This window comes from Diabrotica virgifera, chromosome 3 (genome assembly GCF_917563875.1).
Source record: "Diabrotica virgifera virgifera chromosome 3, PGI_DIABVI_V3a".
Taxonomy (NCBI): Eukaryota; Metazoa; Arthropoda; class Insecta; order Coleoptera; family Chrysomelidae; genus Diabrotica; species Diabrotica virgifera.
In genome coordinates, this window is record NC_065445.1 from 61,381,897 (window position 1) to 61,399,432 (window position 17,536).

Below are 17,536 nucleotides of genomic sequence, written 5' to 3' on the forward strand. Positions count from 1 at the left end.
TTTGTATGCCATTAGAGTGAAAACTTATATATATATATATATAGTTTAGCTCTCCAGGCCTAGAAGGCCCATGGCTTGGTTTACTATTCCTTTCCAATCTCTCCTATTTGCTGCTTTATTTTTCCAATTTGTGATTTTCAGTTCTTCTATGTCTTTTTCAACATCTTTCTTCCATCTGGTTTTCGGTCTACCTTTCTTCTTCTTTCCTCCTATTCCTCCCGTTAGTATTTTTTTGGGAAGTCTCGTGTTTGGCATCCTTTGGATATGTCCCAACCATCTCAGTCTTTGTGATTTTACGATCCCTACTATGTTTGGTTCACCATACATCCTCTCCAATTCCACATTTGGTCTTCTTATCCACATTCCATTCCATATCTTTCCGCCAAATATTTTTCTTAGGACTTTTCTTTCCCATACTTTAAGCATGACTTGTTCGGATTTGTTCATCGTCCATGTTTCACTGGCATACAAGACTATAGGTCTTATCACTGTCTTGTATATTCTTATCTTAGCCCCTCTAGATATGTTCTTATTTCTCAATAAGTTGTTTAGAGCAAAGATACAACGATTGCCAGCCATAATTCTCGCTTGGATTTCTTCTTTTATATTTGGTCTCCTAGTGAATGTCGCTCCTAGATATTGGAATCTCTCTACTTCCTCGAATTTATATATTTTTGCCTCTGTGTTTATTGTCAGGTATTGTCCTTGTGTGTATTCTCGTTCTGTCCATTCCATATATTTAGTCTTTTCTTCGTTTATGTATATCCCTTTCTTTCTTCCTATCGCCTCTAGTCTTTTTAGTATTTCTTTTAATTCTTGTTTGCTTCTGGCTATCATTACTATGTCATCAGCGAATGCCAAGCATTGGTGTTTTCGTTGGTATACAAGTCCTGTCCTGTTAATTTCGGCTTCTCTGATGACTATTTCAAGAAGGATACTAAACAACAGTGATGACAGTGGGTCTCCTTGTCGTACCCCTTCACCGACCCTAAACTTATCTGTTTCCTTTCCATTTATTTTAACCCTGTTCTCTGTTTCTCTGAGTGTAACTTTTACCATCTTTATTAATTTTTTACTAATTCCAATTTCACATAGTGCTTTGTATATTTCTTTTCGTTTAACTCTGTCAAAAGCTTGTTTAAAGTCAATGAATAGGGCCATTGTAGATTTTCCGTATTCGTAGCTTTCCGCTTGTATCTCACGCAGCAGGAAAATTTGATCCACCGTGCTGCGTCCTCTTCTGAATCCACATTGATATTCTCCTATGTCATTATCTATCTTTTGTGTTATCTTGTCTTTTATATGTACTGCAAGTATTTTATATGCAACGTTTAGTAGGGCTACTCCCCTGTAATTATGGCATAAACTTTTGTCGCCTTTTTTGTGAATTGGACACAGTGTGGCTTCAGTCCATTCTTTTGGTATGTGTTCTTGTTCCCAAATTTCTTTTATCAGCTTTTCCAAATGCTTAATTAGTACTGGTCCTCCATATTTAAACATTTCAGCTGTTATTTCATCCTTACCTGGGCTCTTGTTTTTCTTTAGTTTTTCTATTATTTCTTTTATTTCTTTTTCATTAGGCGGTCTTTCCTGTATTTCTTCTTGATCAATATTTTCATTCGGTCCTTCTTCTTCTTCTTCTGCATATTCTGTTGTGGGAATTTCATTTAGAAGCTCTTCGAAGTATTCTCTCCATCTGCTCAGTATTTCTTCGTCGCTTACTAAATTCCTTCCATTTTTGCTTTTGTAGTGTACAGGTTTTCTTTGGAACCCCTTTTTCTCATTTTTTACTCCTTGATATAAGTTCCTGACTTCTCCATTTTTATAGTTTTCTTCTATGCATTTCAATTTATCTTCGTTGTACTTTCTTTTCTTTGCTCTTATGATTCTTTTAGTTCTTTTTCTTTGTTCGTTGTATTGTATCTCCATCTCTGGTGTTTTCACTTGCATCATTTTGAGTCTTAACTTATTTCTTTCATCCAGTTCTATTTTACATTCTTCATCAAACCATTCTTTGAATCCATCTTTTATATTTCTATTACTGACTTGCGCTGCTTTGGTCATACATACTTTTATTTGCGTCCATTTTTGTTCGATGTTTTCATTTTTTGCAATATTTTCCAGTTCTCTAGTGACTAGTCTTTCATATTTACTTTGTTCTTCTTCTGACAGTAGTCTAATAGGTTTAGTTACTTTGTACCTTTTTTTCTGTTGATTTCTAAGAACTGGTATAACCTGTTTAAGTTGTATTCCGACTATAAAGTGATCTGTGTCTGCATCCGGTCCTCTATATGTTCTTATGTTCTTTATACATTTTTCCATGTCTTTTTCGATGAGCACATGATCTATTTGATTTATGGTTTTTCCATCTGGTGATCTCCATGTTCCTTGATATATTCTTTTGTGTTGAAAGTACGTGCTCATAACGATCATGTTTTTTTCTTTTGCAAAATCTATTAAGAGGTGACCATTTTCATTCGTTGTTTCATGCAGACTATATTTTCCTATGGTGGGTGTGTATATTTCTTCTTTTCCTATTTTGGCATTAGCATCACCTAGTACTATTTTTATATCGTATTTGGGAATATTTTCGAATACTGTATCTATTTGACTGTAGAAGTCTTCCTTTATCTCTATGTTTTTCTCTTCAGTCGGTGCATGTATGTTTATAAATGTTATTTTTTGGTATTTTCCTCTTATTCTTAGTATGCATATTCTCTCTGAAATTGGTTTAAAGTCAACGATTAGATCTTTCAGCTTTTTGTTTACTACAAATCCTGTGCCTAACATTCTATTTTCGCCTCCGCTATTGAAAAATAAATAGTCATTTATTTCCATTGAGTTTTGGCCTAGTTGTTTCGTTTCTTGTAGTGCTACTATTTCGAATTTATATTTTTTACATTCATCTACTAGGTGTTTCAGTTTTCCTTCTTCGTATGTTCCTCTTACATTCCATGTTCCTACTAATATATGTTCTTTTATGGGCTGCTTTTCATTAATAATCTGTACATTTTGTCTATTTCGTGTACCTGTACTTTGCCATGTCGTCTCCGTTATTTCAGTCTGCTTTCGTTGTATTGCTAGTTTTTTGGTTGTATATTTTTCTCTTTTATGAGTTGTTGTTGGCTGTTATTCCATGTCCATATTTCACCATTAATGATTAGCTTCTGGTATCCTATTTTTACATTTTTTCCATTATGCCTCTCTACCATAGCCTTGCTTCTAATTTCTTTCTGAATAATTCTTTCTTCTTTTGACATATCATCATTAATATAGATTCTTTCGTCCTTTTTGGTTTTTAATTTACTTTTATTTTTCATTACTTCTATTTTGTTTTTCACGCTGTTGAGTTCCACTATGACAGTATTTTCTCCTATTTTCCTTGCTCCATTTACATCTACTGAAACTTGTAGCTCTTTTTCCATAAAATTCTCCATAGCCCCTCGTAAAACTTTCTGAGAGTGAAAACTTAGTCTTCTTTTTATTTATTCTAAGGGACTTTCGGCCCTCGGTAATAATTTAATCTTTCATTCTGCGTTTAAATTTTTCAAAAATATTTATTGGTTTTTTTCAGGATTCGAAAAAAATGAACACAATGCCGTGGTAATATTTTCCAAATCTATCTTTGTCTTACAACGCACTCAGCCGAATATAATATTGTCAGCATAATAATATATTGTCAGTCAGACACTGACAATCAGTGACAATTTTAAATATTTGACATTGCATCGGGAATATTTTAAGTTATTGATTAAATATTATTGATATTAAGTGTATTTGATAAATAATTGATTTAAGACGTAAACTTAATAAAAAGTTATTTATTGTGTATTATTTGTGGAAGATCCAAGCAGAGAATACATCGGGATAATATATTCTGTGATCCAAGTATTTTGTTGTTAAAGATGTTCAAAATTGTAAGCGTTCCATAACAATATATTATTGAAAAATCACTTTAACACTTTTCCTCTTTTCTCGATTGAGTATTAGTTTTTGTTGTACAAATAAATTATTACAATCACTGAATACATAGTTAGTGAAAAAATTATCACATTTATTATTAACTGAATTAATAATTTGCAATTATAAAAATAACAGTTATCCAAGAACATTCAAAAGCCATCTCCTTAAATTAATGATGACATTTTCAAGTAAAATGACATTCTAGTAATGTTTACATATCCATACCAGTGTGAATTTTACTACAAGTAATTTGCCGTGTAAAGACAGAAAAAGTAGGGATACATGTAAAATATTTGCGAATTATGTACCCATAGCCTTAAAGTTTCATTTCAGAGAAAAATGATCAAACAACAGAAATAAGGACCAGGATAGAAATAGCAAGAAATGCGTTTGTAAAAATGAAAACAGTTCTCTGCAACAAAGACCTTAGCTTAGAACTGAGAGCAAGAGCTTTGAGATGCTACGTGTTCTCGATACTACAATATGGACTTGAAAGCTGGACATTAAAGCAAGAACACATAAATAAGATACAGTCATTTGAAATGTGGTGTTACAGAAGAATGCTTAGAATAGCATGGACACAGAGGAAAACGAACACGGAAGTACTGCGAGAAATGGGTAAAGAATGCGAAATAATAAACACAATAAAAATAAGAAAGTTACAATATCTGGGACACGTAATGAGGGGACCGCGATATGAAATGCTAAGACTGATAATACAGGGAAAGATAAGAGGCAGAAGGAGTATAGGAAGAAGGAGAGTGTCATGGTTAAAGAATTTAAGGGACTGGTTTAGATGCAGTTCTATAGAACTCTTTAGAGCAGCGGTGGATAGAGTGAAGATAGTGATGATGATATCCAACCTCCGATTAGGAGACGGCACTTGAAGAAGAAGAAGCCTTAAAGTGAACTTTAGTTAATGTTCACTTTAAGTTGATTATGAAACCGGGCGTTAGTTTTTAATTTAAAGCACTTAGGTAGGTATATATTGAATTAATAAAGATTGTCGATATCTTGCGTCCGACAAATTTACAGCCCCGTTTCGTTAGTCCGACAACGTAAATATGTTAATAACTCGTCCAATCTGCACTCTGAAATTTTTCAGAAAGTGGTAGACTTTTCAAACGAAGCAGTTAAGACCATTTTTAAGACTTTTGTAATAATTCTTCAAAATGACGATGTACTGTGGACAATTTTGAAACCTCAAAAATGCGTATTTTCGCATTTTTCATATTTTAAATCGCTTATAGCTCGAAACTTATCAACTTTTAAGAAAAATGACAAAAAGATCTTTTTTGTTTAAAATAACCCAAAAAATCTAAAAAAAACATTTACGTACCGGAGCAAAAAGGCGATTTTCGAATTTGTTTTAAAAAATTGCTTAACGATTTCTGCCTAAAAATTTCGGACGGCACTCTTCTGATTTGCTTAAAGAGAATTAAAATATTTTTGAGAATAAATCAGCAAAGAAAAGAAACCTAATCAGAAAATCTTATTCAGAAATCTTCGATACGGGAGCGGCCTCACAATGTGGACTAAAATAATTTAATACAAACTAATGTGTATTTTTGATTGTATTTTAATTATTAAAAAATACAATAACAGTATTAACTTATTAAGTTTTAAATTAGGTATTAAATTTATTAAAAAAAAAAGTAATTTAAATTATTAAAAAAATATTTTCTTGTCTATGTAACAGTATGCGCCATCTCTCAAGAAAAATAAATATCATCTACTTACTGTAATAGTGGTTGCATAAACTCAGGTTGAAAATTGTATGGCTTGAAAAAGTAAATATTAAAAATGTTTAGAATCACTGGTGTTCAGACACTTGCGCATAATGTTTCGAGGCAACTAGCTACGACATAAGGTTAGGAAATTGAATTGAATATATCAAAAAAGGATGACAATAGTCGAGTAAGTCCATGTTAAATCAGGTCAAGAATAATGAACAGTGGCAAAAAACAGCATTTGGAAGTTGTTGTCGGTTGTGTTAGTGTGTCGGTGTCTGCTAAAATTTGTTGTCGGAAATAGGTGGCAATTGTGAAAAATGCTGTAAATTAAAAAATAAACCTTTATGTTTGTTTATTGTGTTTTTCCTTTAAGTGTTTGACGTGTTTTATTTGATTTACAATGGCTTTGGGCAACGGGAGCACCACAAACGGGGGTGTTACCCAAGAAAAAGCCCCAGTGGTCAATGGGACCAACATGGAAACACTGCCCAGAACAGGAAAACAGGTAAAATATGCACATTCGTTTAATTTACGCACTTCAATATCTCAGAGTAGTTGGTTACATTCAAGCTGTATTGAACGACAAAAGTACTAAGTCGGCTATAACCTTAAATGGAAGTAAAGAAGTGTTATGTAAACTGGAACCTGTTTCGATTCTTGTAAAAGATTCAGATTCACTGAATCTATTTCAATACAATATGCACGGAAAAACCGGCAAAGTTGGTACTGAATTCTAAATATAAATTGTTATTCCTCGGTAAACTTGTCGCACAGGGTGAACCACCTATTCGGCACAGTGTCATGTAATTTCAAAACACAGCTGCTATCTTTAGAGACGTTTAGGAGGCAAAATTGTTCCCCTTTTTCGTCATTAACCTATTAATTTACTCGTATGTAATGAAATAATTCTTTGCATTAATATTAATAAGCGCTCTACAAGGTCTCATACCTACAACTATGCGAAACGACACTGGTTGAAATTGTTGAGTAGTTATTACAAAAAATATTAATAGTTAAAGCACAAAACCTCTCCTACATGAAAAAAATATGGCACAAAAAGCGATTTTGCCGGATGATTCATAAAAATGTTTTATGGATGATGCCTTCAATTATTTTCATGTGTCCTCCACCCCCACCAACTTTGGCAACTTAGTTGTTTTTCTTCAATATACAATGATACTATGATACTCAAGTAGATACGATTTTGTCTTAAGGCCATCTGTACATAATTCGCAAATATTTTACGGCTATCCCTACTTTTTCTGTCTTTACAGGGCAAATTACCTGTATAATAGTAAAATTCTCACTTGTATGGATATGTAAACTTTACTTGACAATGTCATCATTAACTTTAAAGATGGCTTTTGAATGTTCTTGGAAAACTGTTACTTGTATAATTAGTTGCCTTAATTATTAATTCATTTAATTAATATGATAATTTTTTCACTAACTATGTATTTAGTGATTGTAATAATTTATCTACTGTACAACAAAAACTGATAATCTATCAAGAAAGGAGGAAAACTGATAAAGTGATTTTTTAATAATATAGTGTTACTATGAAAGGCTTACAATTTTGAACATCTTTAACAACAAAATACTTCACTATCACTAAATATATCCTGGTGTATTCTCTGCTTCGATCTTCCATAAATAATAAACAATAAATAACTTTTTATTAAGTTCACGTCTTAAATCAGTTATTTATCAAAAATACACTGTCAATATTATTTAATCAACAACTCAAAATATTCCCCATGCCATGCTAAATATTTAAAATTGTCACTGTCTGACTGACAATATGCTGACAATATTCTATTCTATTCGACTGAGTGTGTTGTATGACAAAGATAGATTCGGAAAATATTACCACGGACATTGTGTTCATTTTTTTCGAATCCTGGAAAAACCGAGGGAAAAACCAATATATATTTTTGAAAAATTTAAACGCAGAATGAAAGACTAAATTATTACCGAGGGCCGAAAGTCCCTTAGAATAAATAAAAAGTTTATTTTGAATGAGATATTTGAAATTAATTAATTATTTGATTATTAAAATAAACATTATAGAAGTTCTCAGGGCCTTTCGGCCCTCGCTAATAACGTAATCTTTCATTCTGCGTTTAAATTTTTCAAAAATACTTATTAGTTTTCTCAGGATTTGAAAAAAATGAATCCCATTTTAATAGCATTGGAGCAGAAACTACGTACCCATCCCCTTAAGGGGAAGGGCGCAAAATATCGCCTGTGAAAATTTTCTGTGTTTTAAACGTTTTCATTTTTTTCGAATGCTGAGAAAACTATAAGTATTTTTGAAAAATTTAAACGCAGAATGAAAGATTACGCTATTGCCGATAGCCGAAAGTCCCTTAGAATAAATAAAAAGTTTCTTTTGAATGACATATTTGCAATTAAAAATCACACTAAATTTTCTCTTTTATTTTCACCCCTTTACTTAACTTATTAAAATAAACATTATAGAAGTTGTCAGGGACTTTCGGCCCTCGGTAATAACGTAATGTTATACTCTGCGTTTAAATTTTTCAAAAATACTTATTAGTTTTCTCAGGATTCGAAAAAAATGAATCCCATTTGAATAGCACTGGAGCAGAAACTACGTACCCATCCCCTTAAGGGGAAAGGCGCAAAATGTCGCCTGTCAAAATTTTCTGTGTTTTAAATGTTTTCATTTTTTTCGAATGCTGAGAAAACTATAAGTATTTTTGAAAAATTTAAACGCAGAATGAAAGATTACGCTATTGCCGATAGCCGAAAGTCCCTTAGAATAAATAAAAAGTTTCTTTTGAATGACATATTTGCAATTAAAAATCACACTAAATTTTCTCTTTTATTTTCACCCCTTTACTTAACTTATTAAAATAAACATTATAGAAGTTGTCAGGGACTTTCGGCCCTCGGTAATAACGTAATGTTATATTCTGCGTTTAAATTTTTCAAAAATACAACTTATTAGTTTACTCATGATTCGAAAAAATGAATACATTTCGAATAAGCGCGAAAATGGGTCCCATGGTGAGAATAGTAGATGGCCAGACTGAGCTGTAAAATATCGCGCAGCAACATCGAACCGGCCCGTCATTGGCGTCGTGTCACAAACGAATGGAATGGACGAATTCATTTTATTGGCGACACGCCGTAATATACATCCACGTGTGGCCATGCTTTTTACAGCGCTTACTGCCGCGTAATTTTACGGCGCTTATTGCTCTTACGGCGCCGTAAAAAATCGCCCGTGTGGCCAAAGCCTAAGCGAACGGCTCCACGGGCGAGAAATTGACGCTGGCAGTAGCAGTGAAGTGAACTTGAGGTTCCGCGGAACGGAATGGGAATGGCCGAACTGTACTTGAGGTTCCGCGGAACGGAATGGGAATAGCCGAACTGTACCGACTACAGGACTTGTGCGTAGTCGGTTCAGTTCGGCTGTTCCCATTCCGTTCCGCGGAACCTCAAGTTCACTTCACTGCTACTGCCAGCGTCAATTTCTCGCCCGTGGAGCCGTTCGCTAAGGCTACGGCTCCACGGGCTGGAAATTGACGCTAGCAGTAGCCGCAAAACAAACTTAAGGTTCCGCAGAACGGAATAGGAATAGCCGAACTGTACCGACTACAGGACTTGTGCGTAGTCGGTTCAGTTCGGCTATTCCTATTCCGTTCCGTGGAACCTTAAGTTCGTTTTGCGGCTACTGCTAGCGTCAATTTCCAGCCCGTGGAGCCGTAGCCTAACGCCAGACAGGCGATAATTTACGGCGCCGTAAGAGCAGTAAGTACTGTAAAATGAAGCGGCAGTAACCTCTATAAAAAGCTTGGCCAGACAGGGATGTAAATTACGCGTGTCGCGAGATGTAAATACAATGTTTTGGTCATGGTTGGCAAAAACCAAGGTTTTTCCGAAAAAAACAAAAAAAAACAGGTTTTTTGGTTTATACCAGTTTTTTTTATACAAAGTATAATAAGTCTATAAACTATACAAATGAATAAGTTATTCTATAAAACTAACTAATAAACAATGAAAAAAAAATGATTAAGACAAGTTTTATTTTTATTTACACACACAAAAAATTAATATAACAAAAAAAACATCATCAAACGTTATATTATTCAAAATAACTAAGTTCAAAAGTAAAAAAATAGAAATTATTTATCTTAATTTTCTTCATTTGCGGCAGCTGTAGTAAAAACTTCAAATAAAAACACCAGTTTGGAGGCTCAGTAAAAAAATAAAAATTAAAAAAATCAGATTTACACTAACTGGTTTTAAAAAAAAAACGAGTTGGTTTAAACCAAGGTTTTAAGCATGTTGGTTTAAACCTGCCTAAGATGAGCTACAAATTTGGACCCAAGTCCATTTGTTTGCGACACTACGTAGAATATGCGCCAGTTCGATGTTCTTGTGTGTTATTATATAGCTCAGTCTGGCTATCCACTACACTCACCCTGGGACTCATTTTCGCGCTTCATTTTACTGTTCTTACGGCGCCATGAATTATCGCTTGTCTGGCCCTAGCCTAAAACATATTGAAAATTTTGACAGGCAACATTTTGCGCCTTTCCCCATAATGTCTGTCCTGTCCGTATATCTGTGTTTCTTATTGTTTCTCATTGTTACTCCTCTAACTTTTCGTAAACATTTCATCTAGATCTTCTATCTTACGCTTTAGTTTTCTTGTTAATATCCATGATTTGCAGCCGTATGTAAGTAAATACTGGCTATATGGTTTTAGACGCAGTTTTCCTTGTAATTTCTTTCTTGTTTAAGAAGTTATTTTTTATTGAATGGAAGTTTTGATGTTTTACTAATTCTCTCTTCAATATCTGTGTCCTGCCTTCCATCTTCCATTATTTTCAACTTGTAACGCCTAAGTATTGGAAATGGTTCACTTGTTCTAATTTCTCTCCATTAATTTGTATATTTTTTTATTTATTAGAGTTTGAGAGATTATCTTTGTTTTATATGTACTGAGCTTTATACCATGTTTACACAATGTGTTATACCAGTGGCGAATCCAGGGGAGGGCGATGGGCGCGATCGGCCCCCCTATCAAACCAAGTTATATAAATATAAGGATTATAAAAACATTCATTTATTCATTTATTTTTCATAGAAATTTAGTCAATCGGCCCCCCTCTTGACGATACTGGATGCTGCTGGATCCGCCACTGTATTATTTCATGTCTGCAGGTTAATTTCTATGTCTTCTGCTTCTTTTTGGCATAAAAACTACCTAAGTCATCTGTGAATGCACATTCCGAAATTCTTACACTTTCTAGATTTCTGTATACACCAGGGAAATAAGGCAAAAATATACCATGTTCCGGACACTTGAGCAGCCAGGTTGCAAATGGGTTTTTGGGTACTATACACCTAATACATTATAAATACAAAAATGCCCGTCACAATTTGGACGAGAAATTTAGTTATTAACAAATAAGGGTCAAAAATTAGAGTTTTTTTGTTTAAATCGCTACAGGTAAAAATAGGGTAATTAAATGTCTTATTTATAATCTTTTTCTTTTAGTAGATGAGCCAAGGTTTAAAATAGCGTTTTTTGAATTTTGGTCCGATTATTTGTTGCTTCGGATATTGCACAATAAACCTAAAATTTCGAAAATAAAAAATTTGCTAGAACTTTTGAGAAAATGAATTTAGGACTTTCATATTGCATGGAAAGTTGAGTCAAACAGCCCATACAATGCACCAAATTTTAAGACGATGTGTCAATTAGTTTAAATTTTATTCAATTTGTTTATCCCAAAGAGCTTTTTTTTCGAAATGTTATTGTTCAGAAAATAATACTGATACAGCAATTCTGTGAAAACAACATGAAAGAAGAATAGTCATATTTTCAACGCATTTAAAAAAATCATTAAAAAGTCATTTTTATCACTCAGAAAACATTTTACTAAAATAGAGTCATTTTTGGCTTATAAACAATTGAATAACTTTGTTAATATTGACTGTAGGCTAAAAATACGATGGAATTTGAAAAACTGGTATTTTTATACGAATTTTCAAAGAAACATTTTTCGCCTAGGTTAATTACGGTCAAAGTTAGCCACTTTTTTTTTATTTAATTGAGCCATTTTAAAGTTGAAGATATATAGGTTATGTGTAAAAGTTTGAGTAAACTTTGAACCTCAGCAGAGTGCTTAATAAAGCTTTAAAAATGGAGTCCGAACTCAATTAATTCATGGTCGGTGGAGGGGAATTACTAAAATACGTGCACTCAAAAAATGAAACTGATTATGCAAATATATGCTGCGATTAATATCTCTGGAACTTGTTCATGGATTTTGATCATAATTTTTTTAATATAACTTATGGGTATAAAAAATAGATTAAAACCTCTTCAACGTCCTACAGGATAAACGTGTAAAATTTTATAAAAATCGGCGAAGCCGTTTCGGAGTAGTATGGTAACTAACGCTGTTACAGGAGAATTTGATGTATATAGAAGTAACTGCGAATTAAATAATAAAAGTGGCTAACTTTGAACCTAATTAACCTAGGCAAAAAGTTTTTTTTCTGAAAATTCGTATAAAAATACCAGCTTTTGAAATCCTAAAGTAGATTTACTCTATTGTCAATATTAATAAAGTTATTTAAATTGTTTAGAAGCCAAAAATGACTCTATTTTACTAAACTTTTTTCGGAGTGATAAAAACGACTTTTTAATGATTTTTTTCAATACTTTTAAAATATAACTACAGTAGGAAAAATGAAAGAATACCCATGAACGAACATATAAAACACGCTGTATTTTCCTGTCAAGGTGTAACACAAAAAATTGGCCAGCGCAAGTACATGTAATAATTATTTTTACATGTACTTGCACTGGACAATTTTCTTTGTGACACGGTGACAGGAAAATACAGGGTGTTTTATATGTGCGTTCATGGGTATTCTTTCATTTTTCCGACTGTATTATTCTTGCATGTGGTTTCCACAGAATTGCTAGTTCATTATTATTTTCTGAACAATAACATTGCGAAAAAAAAGCTCTTTGCGATAAACAAATTGAATAAAATTTAAACTAATTGACGAATCGCCTTAAAATTTTTTGTGTATTATATGGAATGTTTGACTCAAGTTTTCGTGCAATATGAAAGTCTTAAGGCCATTTTCGCAAAAGTTATAACACATTTTTTATTTTTGAAATTTTCGTCTTATTTTGCACTTTCCGAAACAAAAAAGGATCGGACCAAAATTCAAAAAGTGTCATTTTAAACCTTGGCTCATCTACAAAAAGAAGAATATTATAAATAAGACATTTAATTACCCTATTTTTACCTGTAGCGATTTAAACGAAAAAACTTCCATTTTTGACCCTTGTTTGTTAATATGTAACTAAGTTTCTCGTCCGAGCTGTGACGGGCATTTTTGTATTTATAATGTATTAGGTATATAGTACCCAAAAAATCCATTTGCAACCTGGCTGCTCAAGTGTCCCGACAAAAACCTTATTTCTCTGGACTAGTACCCTACGTGCAATTTGTAGTTGGATTGGCTGAAGATGATATGGATGTAGATGGTTGTAACCCCTTATCTGACGTTAAAGAATCTTTACTTAAAATTTCATATTGCCTACGTATTGTTGTATGTTGTATTTACTCTTACTGTACAATAAAAATTGATATAACTCTATTTGTTGCGGCTTTTTTCCAAACGTACGGCCGTAGAAAAAATATTGTTCCTAACTCATGCAGAAAGTGTCTTTCACGCATTCGACTGCTTGCTCAAACTCCGCTTCGCGTCGTTCGGGTCAACGGCAATCGCGTGCAGGTAAGTATCACTTTCCGTACTAAATAGAAAAATAACTAGGTACCTATTGATTCTTGTAAAAGATTCACTGGATCTATTTCAATACAATATGCACGGAAAAACCGGCGAAGTTGGTACTGAATTCTAAATATAAATTATTATTCCTCGGTAAACTTGTCACACAGGGTGAACCACCTATTCGGAACAGTGTCATGTAATAATTTCAAAACACAGCTCTGTTACCTGTAGATACATTTGGGAGGTAAAATGTTCCCCTTTTTCGTCATTAACCTATTAAAATTATTCGTAGGCAATGAAATAATTCTTTGCATTAATATTAATAAGTGCTCTATAAGGTCTCGTTCAGCTAGTGCGACACTACACTGGTTGAAATTGTTGAATATTTAACATAAAAATATTCATAGGTAAACCACAAAACCTCTCATAATAATATATGAATAGATGACAGTAAATAAATAGCTGATTTATCCCGGATGATACATAAAAATGTTTTATGGATATTCTCGGAAAATTTGGTAACCTTACCTGGTTATTTTCATTTCAAATTTGCATAGAATATAGTAAAAGGAAAGGCTTATCCAACTTTTAAATAATCAATGTATAGTACATCCATATACTGGGTTGGGATAAAGTATGGAACCAAGCAAATATCTTTGAAACGAAAAGAACAATATTTATGAAACTTTGCATGCAAGTACAGTGACGCGAAAGGCATATGTTGCCATATTTTTTGTTACTACTCCACTTCCGGTTTTACCGGAAATACCCTTAACACATTTAATTTAAATGGGTCACCCTGTATATTTTTGCGGATTTTAAAAGAACTTGTTATTTTGAATTCATACATACCAAATTTTTAAGAAAAAATTAGTTGAAAAGTGTGTAGATAATTTTTTGTATTAATACAACGTAGTAGGAAATAAACGAGTATTCTTGTTCTCATGATCATTTTTCAGTGCGTCATTAATTATGACGTCACATACTGTTTTGGGTGTGTCGAGACTTATTTCATGTAATTATTGACGAATCTGACAGATGCCAGAATCGTACTTCGCCATAGGTGAAAAGCTTGTGGAATTAAACTAATTAGTAATTTAGTAGATTTGATTTTTACACAATATGTTAACATGTAGGTATTTTTTATAAAGGGGAATAAAATTAAAAAGTAAACAATATTGTTGATTAAATTTATAAATATGGAAACATTAAAAAATGACACAAAACTCTCCATAAACTGTGTTATTATCTTCTTCTCTAGGTGCTGTCTCCGCTTCAAAAGTTGGCAATCATCAGAGAGATCTTTATTTCTGAAACCGCGGCTCTAAATAATTCATTGTTATTACATCCAAACCAGTTCCTAAGGTTCTTCAGCCATGAGTTACGTCTCCTTACTATGGATCTTTTTTTTGCATAATGACCTGGAGTATTAGATATACATCTCTCATCCCATGTCCCATATATCTCAGTTTTCTTCTTATTTGTTAGTTCTTCTCGTTCCCTATGCGTAAAACTCATTACCTCCACGTTGGCTGTTCTATCTACTCATGAGATTTTTAGCACTCTTCGGTACATCTCGAATGTCTTTAGTCTCCTCACGCCAATGACTAACTTTTAACGAACTAAATTCTAAAGCAAAACACAAAATAATGCACAAAAACGTTGTGAAACACAAGGGAAGTCGAATTCGAATTTCAAAATGACAGGTACACAAAATACTGACCTGAATAATAACCGTCACTTGACTCTTTGACACTTCTAAAAAATGGCCAAAATGGACGAAGTTTTCGTCAAATGTTCGTAATACGAGTATTTGATTGGCTAGAAAAAACGCGCATTCTAAATATCAACGAATCAAACGTAGGTTAGGAATAGACATCTTATGTATATAACCATTGTAATGCTGCATTATTTTTGTGTTTAATCACGGAGCTACCGCTTTTTCCGTCTCATCTAACTTAATGCATTAGAGAGAAATCGAAAAACTGTGACGCACTGAAAAATGATCATGAGAACAAGAATACCATTTACACTGTAGACTAAAATTGTTGTTTACATGCACTGCATAACTTATTTGAATTTAGTATAGTAGGTAAAACTGTTACTGAACTAATTGACAGAAATAAATTGTATTAAAAATGGTTCATTTAAGTGAAGATGATCGTATTGAAATATTAAGGATAATCGGTTATGGTGAATTTTCATTTTGTGAAAGTGAATTTTCCAAATCGATGGATTGGACGTAGAGGATTCATAGAGTGGCCCGCTAGTTCTCCGGACCTCAACCCGTTAGATTTTTTTCTTTAAGGGTTATCTAAAATCACGTGTTTACGTTAGGCGACCAACATGCTTGCAGGATTTGTGACAAAAAATATGATTGATGAATGTGAACTAATACTAAATCTTGCAAAAAGTGACACGAATTTATTTATACGCTTGCACGTTGTCAAGAGGTCAACAGCAAACATTTTCAACATTTGAAATTATTTTTTTTTATTTTTAATATCATTGGTCCAACGTAAATAAATTAACCTATTTTTTAACTGTAAAGAGATTTATTTCTTGTTTTAATAGTTTTTTCTTCCAAACTTGGTATGTATGAATTAAAAATAAGTTCTTTTAAAATCTGCAAAAATATACAGGGTGTCCCATTTAAAGTAAATAAGTTGAGGGTATTTCTGGTGAAACCGGAAGTGGAGTAGTAACAAAAAATATGGCATCAGATGCCTTTTGTGTCACTGTACTTGCATGCAAAGTTTCATAAATATTGCTCTTTTCGTTTCAAAGATATTTGCTTGGTTCCATACTTTATCCCAACTCTGTATAATTAACATTGCGGTTGAATTGTCATAACGAATATTGAATAATAATAAACAACAGTTGGCTGTATCGGGCATTAAAGTTGATCAAAGTGAAACAAAGTTCATCAAAATGTAAAAATGAAAAACCGCCTGGATAGGTATTTACCTATTGGTAATGTAACGAATATCATTTTTCGAACATTCGCGAATACAATGCGAATGTCTGCTACCGAAATTCGCGAATATCTGCTACCGACAGAAGCGATGTTCAGTTTTTTAATTTTTTTTCTATTTTTGTAATGTTTCCTAAATTTCTAATGAGAAGTTAACTCAATCTGAATCGTAAGCTTTCATAATACCAAATAATAAAATAAAGTGAAGGCTGATAAGCGATTATACGAGGTTAAGTTACCTATACTCCATCTAATTTACTTACCGTTGCACGTCATCCGCGTCATAGCCCGTGACGTCACATGATGCCAACACGAAATATTTAGGCGGTAGGTGTGTTCTTTTTTAGAATCACTTTGCCGAGTACACTGGCATTACAGCCACTAGACATATTATATACGCGAAGAAATAATATTTATAGATTTCTATTAATGTTAAGAGGATCGGTACGTTTTTTCGGCTGCAATGCTATTCAATGGGGATTCATTTTTTTCGAATCCTGAGAAAACTAATAAGTATTTTTTAAAAATTTAAACCCAGAATGAAAGATTGCGTTATTAGCGAGGGCCGAAAGTCCCTGAGAACTTCTATAATGTTTATTTTAATAAGTTACAGGGGTGAAAAACTAAGAGAAATTTAGTGTTATTTTTAATTTCAAATATCTCATTCAAAATAAACTTTTTATTTATTCTAAGGGACTTTCGGCCCTTGGTAATAATTTAGTCTTTCATTCTGCGTTTAGATTTTTCAAAACTATTTATTGGTTTTTTCAGGATTCGAAAAAAATTAACACAATGTCCGTGGTAATTTTCCAAATCTATCTTTGTCATACAACGCACTCAGTCGAATAGAATATTGTCAGTCAGACACTGACAATCGGTAAGAATTTTAAATAATTATTTGACATGAATCGGAAATATTTTAAGTTGTTGATTAAATAATATTAATATATAGTGTATTTGATAAATAATTGATTTAAAAGGTGAACTTTATAAAAAGTTATTTATTGTGTATTATTTATAGAAGATAGAAGCAGAGAATACATCAAGATATATTCTGTGATCCAAGTAT

The 17,536-nt window shown here is 32.8% G+C and overlaps 1 protein-coding gene across 11 annotated transcripts in view; it reads left to right on the plus strand.

Moving 5' to 3' along the window:
• The first annotated feature begins 5,891 nt into the window (after nucleotides 1–5,891).
• The window catches only part of LOC114339297 (ankyrin-3), a 539,512-nt gene continuing 527,867 nt past the window's right edge, over nucleotides 5,892–17,536 (plus strand). For 3 of the 11 annotated variants that reach the window (XM_050646496.1, XM_050646488.1, XM_050646491.1), the window contains exon 1: nucleotides 5,896–6,201. In XM_050646496.1, the coding sequence (XP_050502453.1) occupies nucleotides 6,097–6,201 (105 nt within the window). In that variant the 5' untranslated portion in view covers nucleotides 5,896–6,096. Of the gene's footprint in view, nucleotides 6,202–17,536 lie in introns of all 11 variants that reach the window. The other 8 variants (XM_050646490.1, XM_050646493.1, XM_050646485.1 and 5 more) reach the window with 5 other exon arrangements.